The sequence below is a fragment of the Cloeon dipterum genome, chromosome 3 (genome assembly GCF_949628265.1).
Source record: "Cloeon dipterum chromosome 3, ieCloDipt1.1, whole genome shotgun sequence".
Lineage (NCBI taxonomy): Eukaryota > Metazoa > Arthropoda > Insecta > Ephemeroptera > Baetidae > Cloeon > Cloeon dipterum.
The window spans coordinates 14703071-14723028 of record NC_088788.1 but is presented as its reverse complement, the minus strand read 5'-3'; the positions used below and the strand labels follow the sequence as shown (position 1 = coordinate 14723028).

Genomic DNA, 19958 nt, shown 5'->3' with positions numbered 1-19958 from the left:
AAAAGAAAAATAGACAATCCCCTCCTATTTCTAACGCACCAACTCATTAAAAGAGTTACAATAGCTATGAAACGAGATTTTGAAATACAATTCCAAACCAGAAGGGTAATTATCAAGCAAATCAATGCATTACCTCTGTTAGGTTGTCCGTTCAGCAGAAGAGCTGATTCAGCGTTGTCCATGGCGATGACCTTGATCACGTACGAGTCCTTCTCCTCTCGATCAAATGTGATCTTGGTCGTGATGTTCCCAGTGTACTCATCAATCTCGAAAAGGTCCCTGTGGTCGTTTAGCTCGTACTTGACTTGGTTGAACTCATAGGTACCGTCGGCATCAAAAGCCCGCACCTGCATGACGGGCGCGCCTGGAGGCTCATGCTCCAGCACAGTGCCGGCGGCAACGTCCTTGAAAATGGGGATATTGTCGTTGACATCCTTGATACCGATGTTGACCACGGTCTCGGCCGCCAGGTTGTACTTGTTCTGCACGCGGATCGTGATGATGTAGTCAGTGACCCGTTCGTAGTCGAGCTGTCCGCCCAGTTTGAGGTACGCCATGTCATTTTCGGACTCGAGAAGGAACGTATTCATTTTGTTGGTCTGCTCAGTGCGTCCTTGAACAATGGTGAATACAAGCTCCTTCTCCGGAATGTTTGATTTCGCTTTGAAGGTGGCGATCGGGTGTTTGTAGTCTGTGAAGTTCTCGAGAAGCTGTATCGCAGTGCTTGGAATATCAATGTATGCGGGCGGCTGTTTGTCAGAGTCGACGACTAGAATCTCCAGCTCTGTGGAGGAGCTCTGTGACGGAGTGCCTTGGTCGGTAGCTGTTGCGTTCAGGCGGAACGTGTAGGGAGCCTTGATCTGCAAATTCAAATACAAAGGCTTGAAATTATTATGCTCCTCAAAATACTTTTCATGAAAAAAAAACTATCCTGAAAGCAGTGATCTGCTATTAAAAATTACCTAACTATCCAAGGCGATGTAATGGAAAATTCAAAACTTTAGCTAACTCAAAATTTAACTTGTTACATATGATTAATTTCATCAGAAAGTTGAGCTCTAAGCTGTTTTTTTAAACTTCAGATAGGATGGTTACTAGACACTCTGGACAGAGCAATCCAAATCAATGAAATCAGTTCAGGGAATTGGTTGAGGGCAATTGCGCGAGCAAGTGCAATTCTCCGACCGCGATTTTGAAGGGGTTGCCAAAATGCGTGGCATTCTCGTCAATACGCTTTCCGTTAGGTGCACGCACACTCCAAACAACCCCTTTCAGTAATAGCCCGAAATCACTGGCTATCGGCTGAAGTGTCGTTTTCCTGCATTCGCGCGTAATTGGATTGAGCTGTCGGACAAAGGCGGCGGCGTCTCAAGGGTTATCGCCAGCTTTGTCCAGCGCGCGGGCACAACAACTTGACACTCACGTCGATGGTCCTGTTGAGCGTGATGACGCCGGTGTTGCGGTCGACGCGGAAGTAGCCGCGTTCTCTCTCGTCCATCGGCTGAAGGTCGTATTCGACGATCGAGTTTTTACCGTCGTCGATGTCGGTCGCCGAAATTCGCATCACTTCCGTGCCTGGCTGCTTGTCTTGAGGAACAGACTCGCGATACGCCTGTGAGCGGAGAACAACAAGAAAATGTTATTTCAATGGAGAAGAAAAGAAGTGAGCTGAAAAGCGGGTTGTGATGCTAAAGCTCTAGTCTATTCGATCCAAGGCGAAAGAAGAGATGTGTGTAAATGATGTGCTCGACTATAATACCATTAAATTGTTTTCAACTGTTACCAAAATACTAGTTCAAATTAAATCAATCATTCACGTTCGAAACTTCTTCAGTGAGAATTGTGAAACAAAATTTGTAAAAAGAACTCCACGTGCATGCGATCCATGCAAATTAGTGCCAATACAAACAATTTTGATTATCCAACCTTCCAATATGATCCTCGAAACACCTAGTAAAAGCACAAGACCAGTGTTAGTCAAAGTCCATTGTTAGTCAAATATGGGTCTACTTTATATTTGTTCTACCCTTCCCCGAATAATTTTCACCTAGATGAGTTGACTCCAAATCCAGCCCAGATTGTTAAAAGAACGCGCGAGCGATCACTCACCCCCTTGTCAAAGATTGGTTTGTTGTCATTGATGTCCTTGATGGTCACTTTGATGACGCAGACGTCGTCCAGCGGAGGCTTGCCGTTGTCGGTGGCGCGGACGGTGATGAACGCCTCCTTCTCACGGGTCGGCTCGTCTCGGTCGAAAACCTAGATAAGAGCACGCGGCTTGATTATATATTTATGCAAACACCAGCGCGTGAATATCAAATTAAAAGAGGTTTTGCTCGCAAGCAGCTGGCCGCCACAGAATTAATCGGCGGGCAAATTTTCCGAGCGGGAAAGTTTCGCAATCTGCGACGACGAAAAACAAGCAAAATTTGCATTTCGCGCCTCGCGGACAATTAAAGTGGGACCAAAATAAAATCAGACCCAAGTTTGTCAGAGCGAGCGGAGAGCAAATATTAGCATTTTGTAATAGAGGACGTGAGCATTTGCAGCAGATTTGATACCGACCAGCAAACTTGCGCGATTTTTTCCTTTTATTAAGTGGCGCGAGCAAAAGTTGCCAACTTAATAAGCTTCTCCTTTCGAAAGCAGAGAAAGAAGAAGCGACAGTGCCGGCTCAAGAGAGGAGGCAGGGTGAAAATTTTGCCCATCGCGAATGAAACAAACTTTCCTGCTTTGCGCGTTCAAATTAAAACGCCACTCAAAATGAAACGACCAAGTCTCCTTTGCTCCGCCAGACGGGGTGAGGCGGCGAAAAAAGATGCCCCCGACCCACCCCAGACGGAATATTTTAATTCCTCCTTCGGTTTGCCAGTAAGGAAGAAAAGCAATCGCAGCCGCTGCTGCTGCCGTTCGAGAGGAGCACTTTTTTTAGCGCGCTCACTCAATCTCGAGGGGCTTTAATTTGGTGGAGATCGGCGCCGATTCAATCCATCAAATTGTCTGACCGCAGCAACTTTCAGCAATTGCGTGACGTGTGCATCGCTCCGGCCGACACGCCGCACACAATTCAGCAATATTATTTCGGCTGTCAAAACACTAACTCATCAGTGAGGAATAATTAATTGATGGTGGAAACGTGATATGTTCGTATTTTCACTTCACAGAAATCAGAATTGAAGTGATTGGCCGCACTGCTCAAGTGGCGAGAAAACAGTTTCAAAAAAATAACGAAGTGATGAGTTTTAACTAACATTTTGCTTTAAAACACTGGATTTTTTCTCGGAATTCGAGGAAAGTGAAAATAAAATTAGACTTACCAGCAAGGTGGAGATTTCGCCGGTTCTGTTGTTGATTTCAAACTTCTGGCGCTCGCCTGGCGCCACGATGAACGTGTAGGTGATGGTGTCATTGGGGTCGCGGTCCTGGGCCTGCACGGTGAGCAGCTTAGTACCGCGGTCCTCCTCCTCCTCCAAGGTTGGGTTGTACTTGCTGCAGCTGGAGAAGACCGGCTTGCGGTTGTTGTCCGTCTTCTCCCTGGCCGCCTGTATCGGGATCTGCGGATGATAACAAAAGAGAGTCGAGATCAGATAATTGGACCGAAAGCCGACGGTGCGAATGGTAATTGGAGTTGGGCCGAATGTACATATGTACACCTACACCGATCTTTGCACAGGTGGTGCTCGTTCTCCGCGTTGAAAATTTATTCCCGCAGACGAAATAAGATCAATTAGACCCTTATTCGCACGCACCGCGACATTACTCTCTCGGGTTTAATCCTCTGGGGAGAGGCCAAGGACGGCACGTGGATGAAAAATGCCCGTCGCAGGCGTGCGGTGTGCATTAATTATTTCATTAGCTCGAGATATGTCACGTGAGTCGCCTAGTTTACGGCCTCAAATATTTAGAGGGCAGTTTATCGCCGGCAACGGAAAGTCGGTTTGTGAAGTGACGGGAAACAACTTGTGAAACACGCTTTCAAACTTAAGGAGTAAAAATTGTTAAAAGATGTTGGTAATGCACTTGTCTGGCCACACAGTCTGGTTTCAAAATTCTCGTGACGTCAGGGAGCAGAGCTTTTAACAAATCTTTCAGTTTTTTTCGGGTGAGCCACAGGCTTTGATTCCAAGAAAGCTATTATACGCTGGCTCCGTATGCGCATGAAAATTTAACAACCTCGAGAGTAGTAAAAATTTGATTTGCCGTCGTCAAAAGTGGGCTCCGTACGAGCATTGTGTTAATTTTTACGCTCGAATAGCCCCGGGGGACAATTTAGCAGCAAAAGAAGCTTTTGGAAGTGTGTGTAAATTCAAGTCCTTTTCGCCGTTCTTTGTCGCACTCGCGAGGCGTAGCGAAATGTGCTGCCGACGAGAATGATGAAGAATTCATTTGGCCCAGAGACAATATGGTCTGAATTTACACAACGAAATGGGACTTTGACTTCTTGCACGGCAAACTTGCACCTGTGAAATAATTCAAGCAGCGGACAAAAACAACCGACGACGAGGCGAAAGAAAAGCAGCGCGGCCCCTTTTCATTGAAATTTGGACGCCGCCAGCCGTGTTTGGTGCAGTCAGAATGACATATACACACGAAGAAAAATTGTCTGTGCGGTGCGCAGCATTTTTGTCTCTTTAAGGCGAATTCGGTAGAAGCTGGATTCATTTATATCAAGCGGTTTGACAAGCTTTCACAGTAGCATAAGATGAATTTCGAACGTAAGTGAACAACATGCCACATTTGAAGTGAAAAAATTATTTGTTATGCACGCTATTTTAAAGTGGTACCACCCGATATTTATTTTCAAATTTAGAGAAAAATTGTGAAGCCTTTTACTATTCTAGATTTCATTTCAGAACCTAAAAGAAGACGCAATTATTTTTAATGTTTGTTGCTCCCATAGTAGTGTTCTTGGCAATGGAGAGGGATGATTTTGCGTGCGGCTAAAAGCATCAATTATGAAAACTTTGTCGCGTATGAAAATTGGGGTTGCTACGGTATCTCTGGGGATGCGATCAACACGAGCGCGCAAATAACGTGTTCTGTGCGACCCCGCAGGATATTGGACGGCAGCCACAAAAGATTATCGAATTAAATTGTTATTGGTTTGGCGAAATCCGAGTGAGTGTTGCCTGGCCGCCACTCTCACCCGAGCAAAAGCCGAAATGAAAAACACCCTCGCCAAGCGGTCGGATCAAAGGCGAATTTCCCCAAAGTGGCGGGGCCGCATTCCACGTCTGCTGGGATCGGTCCAGCCATTATTAGGCAAATTTCATTTGCTCCTTCAAAAAGCAATGCCAGTTTGATGGAAAGTAGATTGCGGTCTCTTGCCCGCTCTCGCGCCTCCCCGGGGAAAGCACGCCGCACCGAAATATGGCAGTGTCGGCAGCGATAAAAGCGAACGGCGTTGCGACAAAAGCTGAAATAGGATTGTTTCGCTGGATTTTTTCCCCATCGGATCGTACATATTTTAAAATCCGACGGCCCAATGTGCCTGAAAGAAATATTTCATGCTCCACGAAAGCTTGAAAAACTTTCAAAGAGGAAACTTTTAACTATGTCAGTTCTTTCCTATGCTGGTCTAAAAACTGTCAAAAAATATAGTGATTTTACTGCGGTAAAATAAAAATGCAAAACCAAAGCTTGGAAATGTCGCCACTAGCAGATGTGTTTTTGCGTTCTCAGAACTCTCCAAATATTTCCATAATAAAAATAAAAATACTTCATTTATGATAAAAATTAAATTTTCAACGATTTTGCTGGATATGAGCCAAATCGCTGTTAAATACTATTAAATTAATTCCCGGGCGATCGCATTTAAAAATGATTCAGCTTAACGCATCGTTTGTTTTCGATTTTGGCGGCGCAGTTGACGCGATTTGCCGTGTAGTCAGCGGTCATTAAGCGCGATCGAAAAGCATTCGGTGCTAAATCGCGAGCGGGGCACCATTTGTTTTGTCAGCTGACCGGCGGTGCGTCCGAAAATGACGTAGATTTGCTACGATTTAAGCGGAAAGCGGGTCCAGACCGACATTCAACTTTGATGGAGCGGCGGACGGCCACGCGCGTCCGGCCGACCGGTGGATGCCCCAGCGCGCGCGGTGATCGATTTTTAATCACAAACGCCCAATTGTGGAAATAGCCGCTGCGACAAGCGTTCCATTAATCAAATCCTCTTGTGACAACTATACGTAGAGGGAGCTGCTAGCCAACCAAAATACATATTTGCACGCCAGGTTAACAATTAATTAATGCGCAGCAGCCCGCGGCGGCGGACGATTCCAAACAAGCGGCAGTCATGATAATACCCTATTTATTTCCCTGGACGCGAATTCGCAAACAGCGGCTCTGGCAGGGCTGCGAGCCAAAAAAGGCACGTGAGAAAATGCATACCTTGTTGAAGCTCAAGTAGTCATCCTGCTGCGGGTTGGGCCCGTGATTTCCGCTCCGGCCGCTCAAGTGCCTCGAGTGTCGCAGTTTCGAAGCATGCTGCCAAACTCCGCCAGTGCCACCGCCGCCGAATCGATCTGCAAAAACAACAAAACGCACAAATTTACACTTTTTCCTTCGGCACAACCGATTTTCCAAAACGACTAAAAGCTTTTAGGCGAAATCTGCGGTTGTCATCATTTTCAAAGAGCGTACTCGCTGCGGGAATCGCATGTCATTTGCGATGTTTATTCATCGCGATCATCGCCGTCGGGAACAAAATTAGCGAAATTCGCGCAGCACGGCAGCGTGAAGAGTAATTTCGTTTTAGCGGGGTGGTGAAAATTCTGCCTTCTGGGAGGGTGGGAGTGAGAGAGCAAGCTACCGACGTGCCTCGACGCGCATAAACCAAGTTTTAATTGGAAATTAATATTGTCGGGTAGTGCTGTTTGTCCGCCAAAGGAAGAGCAACATTATTCGTTTGCCGGATCCTGCTTGTATGACAAGGGCTTAATTAATGTGGCGATGAAAGCGACACGCAACCCCCCAAGAAAGGCGCCGCAGCAACCGCGAGGATTCGCCGTTTGCACGAGTTAGGCCACATTTCACAGCCAGCAGGCGTCAGCGCTGAGCACATTCGAATTTTTCAATCTCGGTACGCAAAGTTTGAGCCTAACGTGCCCCCAGGATGAACGAAAGTAAGTATCGTTTGCATACTGTTACAAGCAAGCGAACAGATGGATCACATTTGGTAAATTGAATATTTTTCTGTTTGCTACATTTTGAAAACATGAGCAATTTCCTTTCCACAAAAGATATTTTTGCGGCAGTGTTAAATTTCAATTTTGCTATTGGGAGTTCAGGCAAGAGCATTTTGGATCTTCGCAGAACTCAAATTTACATTTATCTGCTTTTAAAGGCTTGCTTTGTATTTATCGCAGACCTTAAAAAACCAGTCATAACACCGTTTAACATTCATAAGAGCAAGTTAAGGCAATTTATCGAGTATACAAATCAAAACCTAATTTCTCGTTTTGAAACTTAAACATGAAAGTAATGTTTAACGTCCACATGTGCAAATAAGACATTTATTTTAGCTGTTTACCAAGGGTTAGTTTTTGGTGGGCAAATAGCAGTCGCAACTTAAACCTCCACTCTCAAACTTTCCTCTCAGCTGCTCGGCTCTGTTCTAGTTTCAATATTTGAGCAGACGCACCGGTTATTACAGGTAACCGAAATCGATTTGTTCAGCTCCATGCACGCGGAGTGTGATTTAAATTCATGAAAGTGACCACGACGAGCTAATACGCAGTTTTAATGCCCGTCAATTCCATCCCTGATTTACAATTCACATCTCCTGCGCAGCGAGATAGCAAGCAGTAAAAGCGGTTGTCGTCATCACGCGGCGGCACGGAGACGAGCGCACCAAGTTTTTATGCTTAATGAGATTCTTTTACAACTGCACCATACAATTTACGGCCACGCAATGCCGGCCTCGAGATATGAATACATTAGAAGACAAAGAGGCCGTTGTGTTTTTAGCCCTTTTCATCACTTTTCGGCTCGTTTTACCAAATTTCCAGCGCTTAACTCGAGACATGCCGCGCGAACAACGCTCTAAACCGCAACTTCAAAGCGCTCGCTGGTCTGAAATGAAAATTACGCCCCTGCCAGGGAATCTTTCGGCATCCTTTTTTTTAAGACAAAAGTTTTCGGAAGAATATTTCACAACTAAGAAGTGTAGCACATTCGATTAACTTTTTAATGACTGTATACGCTCATCTTTTGTCATAAGATAAACCAAATTCTTTGTCAAATAATGTACACACTCAAATAAATGAAGTCCAGACAAGAAAAGTATTTCAACTGATTTGAAACAAGATATTTCACAACAGTATTTTTACAGCCACTATATAGCTCAAAAAAAGGGGCACATAGGGATTAACAGTTGACATCGACTCAAAATCCTATTTTGTGAGGAAATAAAGGCTAACATGTTTTAATCTCAATGCTAGGTGCACATTACATGAATTGGATACGGATGCAGCATTTTGAAATAAATTCTATACGATAGCTTAATATTTCCAAATTTTGCTCTAAACTACCCGCCTTTACTGTGCTCCATAATATATTGTATATTACAAATGTGAGAATAAATTGTTTATAATTTATTTATCCAATTTAGTTTTCAGACTGATTAGTTTGTTCTGCATTTCTGAGTTTGTGTGAGTTTCACGACTGAATTAACTTATCGTCCCAATCAATTTCCACAGCGCTTGATTTTCAGCGAAGAAACTCAATCTGCTTTCCTCAACACAATCCCTGTGTATCGGATGATGCACGATGATAAGGTCATATCGGATTCCCTCTTTGAATTATCCAACGAAGATATTTTGAAGCCTCCAACATTCCAATTACGATCAAGCAGACAGCAATCAGACCGCATTTGCCCACATCTGTTGAAATTCTCGGCAGTAACGACAAAAGAGACTTTCTTTCTTCCTTCTCCATCCACCTCTTGTTATTTTTCGATTACGCGCCACTTGTTTATTCCCCGAGATTCGCGTCGATCACGGACGAATAAATTAAATTCGGCAGAGTCGCACGAAAGGAATACAAATCGAACAAAGTTTCTCTTTTCTCATTTCGCGCTGGCAGATAATCAACTTGTTTTCGGCGGGCGCGACGGAAAAACAGGGAGGACGGGAAAAGCTGCCGAAGCGAAAATAAGGCGAGAGTGGTGCATCGATTTTGTGATTTAATTGTTATTCAGCGTCGCACGCTCTAATTTTTCGCTACACCTGCCCCAGCTGCCCCTGCATTTTACTTCTTTGACACTGATTCGCTTTGCGCGTGCATGAGGGTGTTCGAAAATTGGTAATTCGCGCCCACGTGTGGGTGCTGACAGGGGTGAAATGGCCAAGAGTCGAAACGCACCAAATGGAAATTAGGTCGGCGGGAGTCAAAAGTTTGGGGAAAGAGCAAATTGGATTATGTTTGAATTTTAAATTAGAAACCGGAAAGTTTTGTCGTAACTAATTTTTTAATTTCCCAATGGAAATGAACCCAAGTTGAGAGAGAAATTTTTTCCAATAAAATCACAAAATGATCTTCGTTTTATTTCCTCAAAAGTTCATGTACGTTATCAGTTACATTATTAACAGTCTGGCAGAGTTGACTGTCTGCAATACAACCGAATCCAACCTTTTCTATTGGTTTACTAAACAGGGAATGCTAGCTATTTCAAGAGCGAAAGGAACTGATAACTTATCCTTCGATTTGAATTGCATGAATTGCTCCTGAATGGCAATTCCCGGTTTGGATACACGTTCATGATCGTAAGCGACCTAATTTCTGGTTAAATTGGAAATGGAAAGCAATTAAATTATACGGCGAAAAGGGATTGGCCTTTGTTCGTTTTGAATTGCTGAGCAAGCCGAATAACATAATTATCATAAAATACGACATAATAATGGGATCAGTATCAGAGGATCATCGGGCTCTTTGCACGGGACATGGATCGTGACAAAGTGCGGCGAGCGTGCTCTGGCCATTCCAAACAGTACAGCCAACTCGCGTACGCAATTTTCGCGATAAACTTTGGCAATAATTGGTGTGCGGGCCAAATTAAAGGTTGCGGCTCACGACGACAGATCAGCAGAAAGAAGAAATAAAAGGAACGGGGGCAGAAAGCAATAAAGACGGCGAGCAAGCAAAATTAATTTCCCCAGCGCCTGGCGGTGGTTATTATTGTTATTTTCGGCCGGCTGGAAATATGGCACGTACGTGACACGGACGCATCTTTCTTGCTCCGATTGTGGGGCCGAATTAATTCCGCGGCGCCTGGTCGAGAATTAATGCTGCTCTGGCGTGCTCTTGGAAATGCAAATCCACCCGAAGGAAAAAATTCGGCTCTCGCATGTCGATATGCTGAATAATGAATTCTTTCCTCCGCCTTCAAGCCTTCGCACGCGCGCGTCAGCGCTTGACGAGATTCTCCTATTCTTTCTCTCAGGCTCGCGCAGTCCGGGAAATAAATTCCAATCGTTCGACGATAAATTTGGTTTTGTCGTCGTTTGCAGAGTAAACTCACGGCCGCCCTCGGGTGAATTAGTAAAAAGAGCCGCGCGAATTATTAATTGGCCGGGGTTGTCGGCGAAAAAGGTGTCCTGCGGGACACGGAAAGGCAATTTGGCGGTGGCGGGCGAGGAAAAAACTGGCTTTACGCGCTTTACGACGCACGCATCAAACTTTGAAGCGGCTGTGAAAATAAAAAGCGGCGTGCTCGCGCGTTTACAACTATAGCTTGCTTAAAAGTGTATGTACGTAGTCACTTATGACGCGTTATATGCGCGCACACCCCGCGCGACGAGTTGCACTTTTTTATATCTGCTCTCCAGCAATCTCGAGTGGCAAGAGAAATTTCCTGCCGCCGATCAAGTAGCTTACTCTAGTTCAGAACCATCAGCATTTTTTTAAAGAAACGGAGCTGAAGAGAAAACGTACGTTCTTCATGCCCGGCGTCCCGAGGGAAGTGCTTCATTTTTCTAGACACTTATGTTATGGCGTTCAGTGGCGCTAAATAGGCAATCACGTTAGCTAAAATAGACCAATAAATATTTGAGCACATTTCTCTTATTAAATTCGATCGCAAAGATTTAAAGAGGGATAAGGGTTTATATTAGAAGCTGACTCTCATTTGTTGAGAAAGTTCGATTGATGAAAATATAAATTCGTGGAAAAGCGCGAAGTAACGATTCTGTACCAAAGTAATCAAACCTCAAGAGCCTCTTCCCAAGGGCTTTGGATAACTACATAAATCTGACGATTTCCCCTTTGTGTTCGCGTTTCGAGTCAAAAGCTTCAACAACTTCGTGAACATTCCTCGAGAGCAGCGAGTTCTATGCCAGCGAGTGGATCACGTGCGAGTTGAAAATTAAGGGCGAAAAATCACATTGCTGGCAGCGAAATTTCCATTTACGTTCCTCCGACCGGAAATAAAAATCAGACGGACGATCCGTGTACGCGCGCAGTGGAGAAAAGGGAGCTGGAATTATTTGATTTCAGGGACCGTGGCAACCGTGCGCGCAGCAAAGAAGCATACATAAATACAAATGAGCTCGGTGGGTGATAATGGGGCTGCTTGCACTGCGAAGCGCTGGAAATTTATTTAAGACGCGAACGATTCCTCGCGATAAAGTATTGACGACGTCGTCAATATTTGAGAGCCACCGTCGGCTGGTGCTGCTTTATTTTGATCAAATATGCATCAACCTACCCTCGCCCTCCACTCTCCTACTTGCAATTAACCCATTGTGAATATTTACTCTATGCGCGGAAAACAAACGCAACGGGGATCGATGCCGGCGACGCCGATGACCGAGGTATGAATTAATTATTTTGTCCGGCTGACACAAACACGGCCGCTGAGGAGGTCGAGCGAATAACAAGCCAATCCGAGTGTCAAGTGCAAGTCGTGTCAAATGAGCGGTGTAAAAGAATCCTATATGTATACACGTTTCGAGGTTGCGAAATTCTAGCAGCAAGATGAGCAATCTCCCCGTTGAGAAGGAAAGATTTTCGTGCACTCTTTCGTATTCTTGAACGAAAAAACGTCTTTATCATCGAGAGTCACTTGAAATGGGACTCGCAGATTGCTGTTACGGGAATGTCGATTGGCAGGGTGACTTCCGTCACAATTTTCTCCAGCCAGGAAGTTTCCAAGTCAAAGTCGACTTGAGAAGAAATTTAAGTAGTGTGTGACGATGTCGGATGCGCGGGATTACTCTGGTTAGGGAAACATACAAAAATAATCTATTCCATACTCCATACTGCGTTTTTCAAGTGTCAAGCTCAACACAGAGTCACAGGGCAAAAACTTCATCTTTTTTTTATCAAAGAGAAAAACATTTTACAAGTTGATGAATAATGCATGGCAGAACGCACGTGGCACATCGCACAGAACAAGCGGCACTCAGCTCAATTACGGGCAATCCTTTCCGGCAGCCCTTTCAGCACCTCGTACTTGACGACAAGTCAGCTCAGCGGCCCTTTCAGTGTTCTTTTATTGGACATGCACGACTCCAGGGGGACGCGCGGTAATGAATTAAGCCGACGGACACGCATGCAAGCGGCGTGTGTGACGTCACGCTGAATAATTCAGCTTCTCGGGCCGAAATTCGAGCGGTTTGCCAGGCGCATCCGATTCTCCAGTCACGATCCGCCTTGATGAGAGCGCGCTAAGGTAAACAAAATAGCGCAAGCATCACACCGCCTGACTCATGCATGACGCGGTGAGCAACACATCACCGCCGCGATAATGCACCCACTCACTATGCGACGTGAGAATCAATATTTGTCTCCAGCTTTGCCACACATGGAATCGACGAGGAAAATTGCAGCTAGCATGCTCGCGTTATTACATTAGAGTGGGCGCCGAAAAAACTTCCGATTGATCTTGCGGATGGACCATGCAATATCTCGAGCTTTTGGCACGGACTCGGTTAGACATTTAACCTAGTTCGGTGGGAAATGAAAAGAGTCAGTCAATTTATTTGTGTGCCTGTTTTCTTTTATCCAAACCAGACCTTCTTGGCGGAAGTACACCCAGGAAAAATCACCTACTCCAGCGTCACCTGGAGGGGGATGAAAAAATGCTGTTACTGACGTCTTTCATACGCCCTTAAAGCCATTAAGCACACTCTCCAGAAGATGGCATATTATGCGTTATTGCTTTTCTCAGGTGTTTCCCTAGTATGTTCCAAACACAACATACCTTTGCAGGTGGCAGCACTATATCAGCGGCAAGAACGATTTGGGAACACTAACTGGACGATTGCGGTCTGGCAAGCCTTGAGGGTCGTTGCTGAGTTCAAAGGGAGAAAGAAAGTCGCCTTAATTTGGCGCGAGGGCACTTGCTTTGTGCCCTTCCGTCCGTCCGCTGGCACTCTCGTTACAACAGGTCGTTATGCCGTACAAAACCCGAGATGAAAATGATTATTTTTTCAGCGCCGACCGGATTCAGAACGCTCGGCCGAGAAGTGTTGATTTACGAGGCGCGTTATTCTTGCCAGAACGGGGCCCTTGGGTCCGAATCGCAGGTAAATAAGGCAGAATCCACCGCGCGCCGAGCGAGCGATACTACTTTTACATCCGCTGCTCGTGCTGCCGCCCGTTCCAGCCGCCTACAAAAGGGGCTCTCGTCGTCGTTTGTAAGCGGGTTAAGTCGCCGAGGAATGTGCATTCGCAGGTAAAACGACCGCTTATTCAGCCTCGGCAGTTTGTGATGTACTGATAAACGCCGCTCTCACCTCGAAACAACGTCAACCGTGCGAGCTTCAAATGCATTTTAAATGCACTGTTGATATTCGATAATCGAATGAGGTGAAAAATGGCGCCATGAGCACGCGCGTGATTGAACTTAGAATTTGAAGCATCATGCAGAGGTCGAGCCAGCTAAATAAGGCTCCTGAGGATTATGCAACCGGCGAGACCTGGCTTAATGCTAACTCTGACATTCAAAAGCGAGCTGAATGTCCCTCTGAAACGATTTCCATTTGGTCGTGTGTAATTTTATTTGCGCGAATTATGTCCAGCGCATGTTAATCCGCATTGTGCAGCGGAGCGAGAGTTTCACGCCAGCCCGAAAGCCACTGTCCGCGCCGAGTTCTAATTTTGGTTTAAATTGAGAGCGTAAGTCACGAGCGCCAGAGCGAGTAGTTTTGGGCCCGTTTGAGATAATTTGCATGAAAATTGCGCGCGCTCGTATAACGAAGAATGATCAAAGCGCACGTTAAAGTGGGCCTTTTCCATTCCTTCTTTCGAACAGCCCGTTACTATCTTTTGCACCGTGCGTGTAGAAATAAAAATCCGAGGGAATTTTTTTTTTAATCTAGATCAAACAGGCGCGATGTCTTTTCCATTTCCCAGCTGAGGCAATTTCCGTGCATATGACTTCCTTTTTCACTCGCGCATACTTTTACTTGCCAATCGATCCTCTTCTGCGCGCGGAAGTAAATTCGACCGCTGTTTCGTCTCAGGCCGAATTATCACCCACTGGCTAATGAGTTAATTTGGGAAATGGCGCACCCGGAAAAAGCAGCACGCTGCCAAGAGTCTCACTTTTTGCAGCAAAATAATCAATTTTATCAGCAGCAGAAGGGACGGACAGCAGCCATCTGGACTTTTGGCAGCCCTTCCAAATTGGCGCAAAAAGTAAAACCGACGTCGAATCAAATTGTTTTTTCCTACTTGTGTACGGAATGAAAAGAGATAAGAAGATCTCTGCTGCAGTTCATTGAATAGAAAGCTCTAGTGACGCTATTTTTGGGACTCCGGCTTACGCCGAACCCTTTTTTGAAAGTGCCGAACATCTGGTGTAAACTCTCAAGAGCAACGTATGCAATTTTTTACAGTCATTTGTCAATATTTTGTATGGTTAGGGGTGCTGCAAATTTTAGTTCGTTTTAAACTTCTGAATGAAGAGCACCGGTGCGCATATCTCAATTTTGTACGACTATAGTTCAAGACTTTCTTATACATCCAAGTACTAAAATATTTGCATATCTAAAAGTTTGCTAAAATTGGACTGTATAAAAGAGATACTATTTTACCATTCTTGATTCTTGCACACTATATAGTCAATTCAGGAAATCTGCATGAAACTGGAATTGAAATTTTCGCTCTAACTCACACAAATACAAAATTATTTTAGTTCTTTGCAAGGCACAGGTGCCTTTGCGACAACTGGTGCTAGTACCATACTGCTTAATTTATGCACTGCCTGTGCAGAGGTGACGCTAATGGCAGTCACCGCCTTTCCTCTTCGCTCTGACCCCAGCGCAACAGTAAATTAGCATTTTGCATCGGCGAGGGTCTTTCCCTTTTCTTCTCAACGATCACGATCTCATGCACGACTTCTCGCAGCTGCACAAAATATTATTATTTTTCTGGATGTGCTGCGAACTCGCTTGCTTGCTCACTCGCTCACCGTCTGCCGCCATAAAACGCGCAGGGAAAAAGTCAAACAATATGATATTTAGCTTCTCTCTGTTTGAGGGGTCAGCGGTTTTGTACTTGTGCGCTTTTCGCATCAGAATCAACAAAACTCGAACTCCTCGCATTCGCTTTTATTGCGTTTGATTTGATCAGCTTCATGCCAAGCCGCAATGTAAAGTGGCGTCTATCTCGTGATATCGACAAAATGTAGCACGGAAATAGACGCTATTTTCCGCAATAAATTACTGACGTTTTTACGAGCTTTTCGAGTGAAAAGAAATTTTTCATCGCTCGGCACTCGCACCATTGGAAGAAGAAATATTAAAATTCCGAACAAAGGCGAGGCGATAACGAAAAAAACTAGTGTAAAATTTATTCCTCGAGTTCCTTTGTGAAGCGCAAACGGAGAATTTCCAACTTAATTCGCAACTCTAACTTTTTGCCTCGTCGAGCGGCAACTTTTTTCCGGTGAAACTTTGCTATATTTGCTTAATGAAAAAGAAAGGGTGGCAGAAGCGGAGCGCAGCCAGCTCCCGCAGATAATTAGCTCTCGCGGCGTGGAAATCGAGAGCGTGGAGACGACAAAAGTGCAGTTTTTACTTCCCACGACATTTACCTGTGCCTATAATGGTAAAATTTCGTGTGCGACAATCGTGGCGGCGGCTCTCAAGACAACAAGCCTCGTTTTGTTTTCATTCACACGCTGCGTAAGCGCATTACGCTTTTTCGCCGCCTCCAAAGTCAATGGGAAAGTTGATTTTTCCCAGCACTTCGCGAATGTGTCAAATCAGTAAGAAATCCTGGCGTGTATGCGTTACAAGACGTGCTATTAGCGCGGAGTGTTATATGTTTTGTCAGGCAATCCGCTTGACTTGGAAACACGTGAAACGGGGATTAGCACATTTGCATTTGTAGAGCGTGTCTGTGATATTAAATTTCCGCACGCAGCCGGCGACTGGAAAAAAATCGACGCATTAATCATATTATATTAGCCAGTGCAGCGTGCTTGTTTACTTTTCATTTCTCTCCAGTACAGATGGTGTAAATTTGCCGAGGAGTTAATAATATTCTTGAAAATTTGGTAACTTATTTTCTAGGAGCTGCCATTACTTAATAAATCACACGAACGGCAAAGTTTACCAAGAAGAAACGCTTGAAAGTTTCTGATCCGCGTGTTGTTACAATTTTATAATCGAAAGTTTGAGCCAACATGCAATGGCACGGAAATAAATTTAAATTACAAAGTAACCACCGCATTAATTGCTTGGGCAGGAATCTGCATTAAATTAATGCTATTGGTGGTTTAGAGCCAAATCCTAACCAGAGTAATTAGTCCTAATGAGGCAGCAAGACGCAAGGAGCACGATTTATGCCCGGAATCATTGCCGCTGACGGCGAGTACATGTGCAGGTGATGACGACGTTGGCGCCAGTTAATTAATTAAATGCACAATAAATATTATTATGCTCCCACTTGGTGTGCAGCTCTAATAAAAGCGGTCGAGGCGCTAAATCACCCGCCAAGCAGCGGACTCAGCGTAGAGTAATTAATTAAGGCAGCCAGCATCGACCCAAGCGCACCCGGTCAGAATTATCATATTTTATGCGCCCAGAAAGCTAATTCATTAATTGCTTTAGAAGAGCGAAAAGGCGAGCAGCTTCGAAAGAAAAGATTGAGGCGAGAAAGTTGGCCGAAATTTTCACTGCGCCGGACGCGGATAAAAACTTTTAGCGTCCGCTCATATCGCAATAATTCGTATCTAGGTAAACGAGCAAGCGAATTATCCGCTAGGAAAATAAATAAATTTCCCAGCAAAGTTTTGGGCATCCTTTAAGATGCGCACAGGAAGATTTATACTCGCGCCATAAAAGACCAAAGTTGTGAAAAATACCATCCTCGGGTAAAATCATAAGCTGCAAAAGATGCGAAGAAATTCATGTGGGCTCCATTATATTTTCCGACGTCCTTTGTGTTCCGTTCTCACGCGGGGGAGCGAACAGAGCAAAAAAAAGGCTGAGAAGTCACACGAGGAAAGGTCTTCCAAGGATAGGATGAGCGAGCCAGCCGAGTACACCTGTCCCGCTGTGCTCCACGTAGGGGAGGTTCAACCGAGGTGGAGGGGAAGCAGCAGCCACCTGCCAACCTCCCCCGCGGGCACTTGCTGCTTCTTTAAAAAGTAAATCAGCCTCGACGCATTCATCCTTTCCTTTTTTTATTCGAGAACATTGCTTGTTATGACGATGAGGTGGAAATAAAAGGAGGGAAAGCACGGATTTTTCAACGCTTGAAGTGTGAAGCGATGAAAAGAGCTGCTCAATTTGTTAGAACTTAACGTGTCTGCTTTATCTAGCTCAAAATAATGTAGACACGTAACAAACTAGATCGACATAAAACATTGTTTATTGGAGTGACTCTAGAAATATTTTTTGCGCTCAAACAATGTCAGAAAAGTATTCTCAATCTCTCAATCAAATTTGAGAGCTGATAGCTTTGAACGTCTCCAGATTTCCCTTAACTTGCTTCGCAAAGGAGTCGAAATTCCATCAAACGTCTAACAATAAGTCGCTTTTGCTTGAATCCAGGAAGTTTTAATGAAACAGAACGACACACAGAATTTGAATAAAAACGCCATGATTCCAGCGAAACAGGGGTGAATCACTTGTTGTATGTTTTTTCGCGTCACGGTGCCGAAGATAAAAATCATGAACGTACAATGCCGTTTAATCAACGCGCACACAACACACAATGCTGAACTCGCCGCAGCTCGTCTGTTTTTCACCCCTTTTGTGAGAGTGTGTGTGTGTGTGTGTGCACGGGGTGGATCCAGCTCAGCTCTGCTGAGCGTGACGAAAAAATGACGCTCGATCGGGCCGCCGAGATTATTAAGCGGAGCGAAATTTATTCGAGAGCGCAGCGTTCGTGACATGCTCGAAAACAGCGGCGGCAAAGAGATAAAATCTGCGTTACACATTTTGGCCATTTTTCGTATTTGATGCATTCATTTTCAGCCAGCCGGATCGAAAAGCGGGCGCGCTGGGTTAATTGGCACAAGTGGCGCCTGATTACGTTCGTGTCCGCGAAGCAAATATACGCTTTTGCTGCCGTCAATTACATTTCTGGGTTCGGAAATCAGTGTGCACCCTGACTCGAAGGCGTGTGCGAAACGAGCGGAGGAATTGTGGCAGCAAACGGGTTCCAGTTCTCGGCGTGCACTTGAATTAGCATAAAAATAGAAAACGCACTGCTGGCTTTTGTACGAGCGCACAGCCAGAGAAACAAAGCTTGCGCCGCTGTTGTCTGAATATTGTATGGCTCGGGAAATTTAGCTGACGTGACAAAAAGCGGCGCGTGTAATTGCAGATTTAATATCAGGGCCGCGACGAGAGAGTCGGAGAAGAGAAATAGAGGCCCTCGGGGACCCAGGACAAAAAAAGTAACGTCTGCACCCCAGGCTTGGCCTATCTGCGCTCCGGGATCAAATTTGGTCTGTCGCGACCGCATAAATAAATTGTGATTTCTCTCTTCCCTGCCTTATCTCGAATCAAATTTCAAAAAACGGCCTGCCTGCAAGATCTCCTTCGAAAGCAGCCACTCGGAATTGGTCCTCACCTAAAACAAAACAAAAGCAAACACGGTTAGAGCCATGTATAACGGTGGCCGCGGGAAAGACAACAAATTTCGGTTGCGTTGACGTTTGACAAATTTTCATGTCCACCGCACAAGCCTGCCAAAAAGGAAAGGCGGCGTCTTTTCTCTGTGTGTGTGTGTGTTTGTATCTCTCGTCTTGGGGAAAAGCAGCAGCAGCAGCTCATGAATAGCAGTCGCCACTCGCTATTTGCTGCTGCTTCTTTTTTACGGCTGCTCGCTGCTTTTTTACAACACAAGTCATCACATTTATTTGATTTCCTCGTCGGCACGCACATAAGAAAGCTGACCGCCGCCACCGCCTCCGTTCCGCACTCGACGGCTGCAAACAGAACAACTAGATCGGTGGTCGGTCGGCCGATCGTAGATTCGGTGCGTTACATATTCAATAATTAATTTATTCCCGCTCCGATCTAGTGCCGACGATGCTCATAATAATGATAATAGCGGCGCTGCGCGGCGTTCACTTGTGCAATTAATGAGCCGCGTTCGCAATCTATTCGCCGCGATCCGCAGACTCGCTCGTTGCTGCCCTGAATAATTGCCCGACGCGTATGTGAGCTTCCTGAGCGTGCCTGATTACATGAATGTGTAATAACGTGCGCGCATCGCAAACTGCGGGACTCCTCGAAAGGGGCCCGAGGCGCCCAAGCTAATTTGCACAGCTCGACAGCAATTTGCGAGACGCTTGGACCCTGATAACTTTTCAACGATAAGCCTGCCCGTGGGTAGGAGAAAATTACAAAATCATCGTACTAGAGCATCACTCGAGTATGAACAACAAATCTGGTTTCATTCATATGCTCACACTGCGTTTATATCGACTTTGGTCCTTACATTCATGTTTGTTTCTGTTCATTGTATCGATCTACTTTATCATGAAACAGATA

At 45.1% G+C, this 19958-nt stretch overlaps 1 protein-coding gene across 4 annotated transcripts in view; it reads right to left on the bottom strand.

The window, feature by feature from the left end:
* The window catches only part of shg (shotgun), a 49319-nt gene that overhangs the window by 5331 nt on the left and 24030 nt on the right, over positions 1-19958 (bottom strand). For 2 of the 4 annotated variants that reach the window (XM_065485335.1, XM_065485332.1), the window contains exons 2-8: positions 18988-19032; positions 6391-6524; positions 3318-3554; positions 2110-2259; positions 1927-1950; positions 1424-1612; positions 134-860 (exon numbers count right to left, since the gene is read on the bottom strand). In XM_065485335.1, the coding sequence (XP_065341407.1) occupies positions 134-860; positions 1424-1612; positions 1927-1950; positions 2110-2259; positions 3318-3554; positions 6391-6524; positions 18988-19032 (1506 nt within the window). The remainder of the gene's footprint in view (positions 1-133; positions 861-1423; positions 1613-1926; positions 1951-2109; positions 2260-3317; positions 3555-6390; positions 6525-18987; positions 19033-19958) is intronic. The other 2 variants (XM_065485336.1, XM_065485334.1) reach the window with 2 other exon arrangements.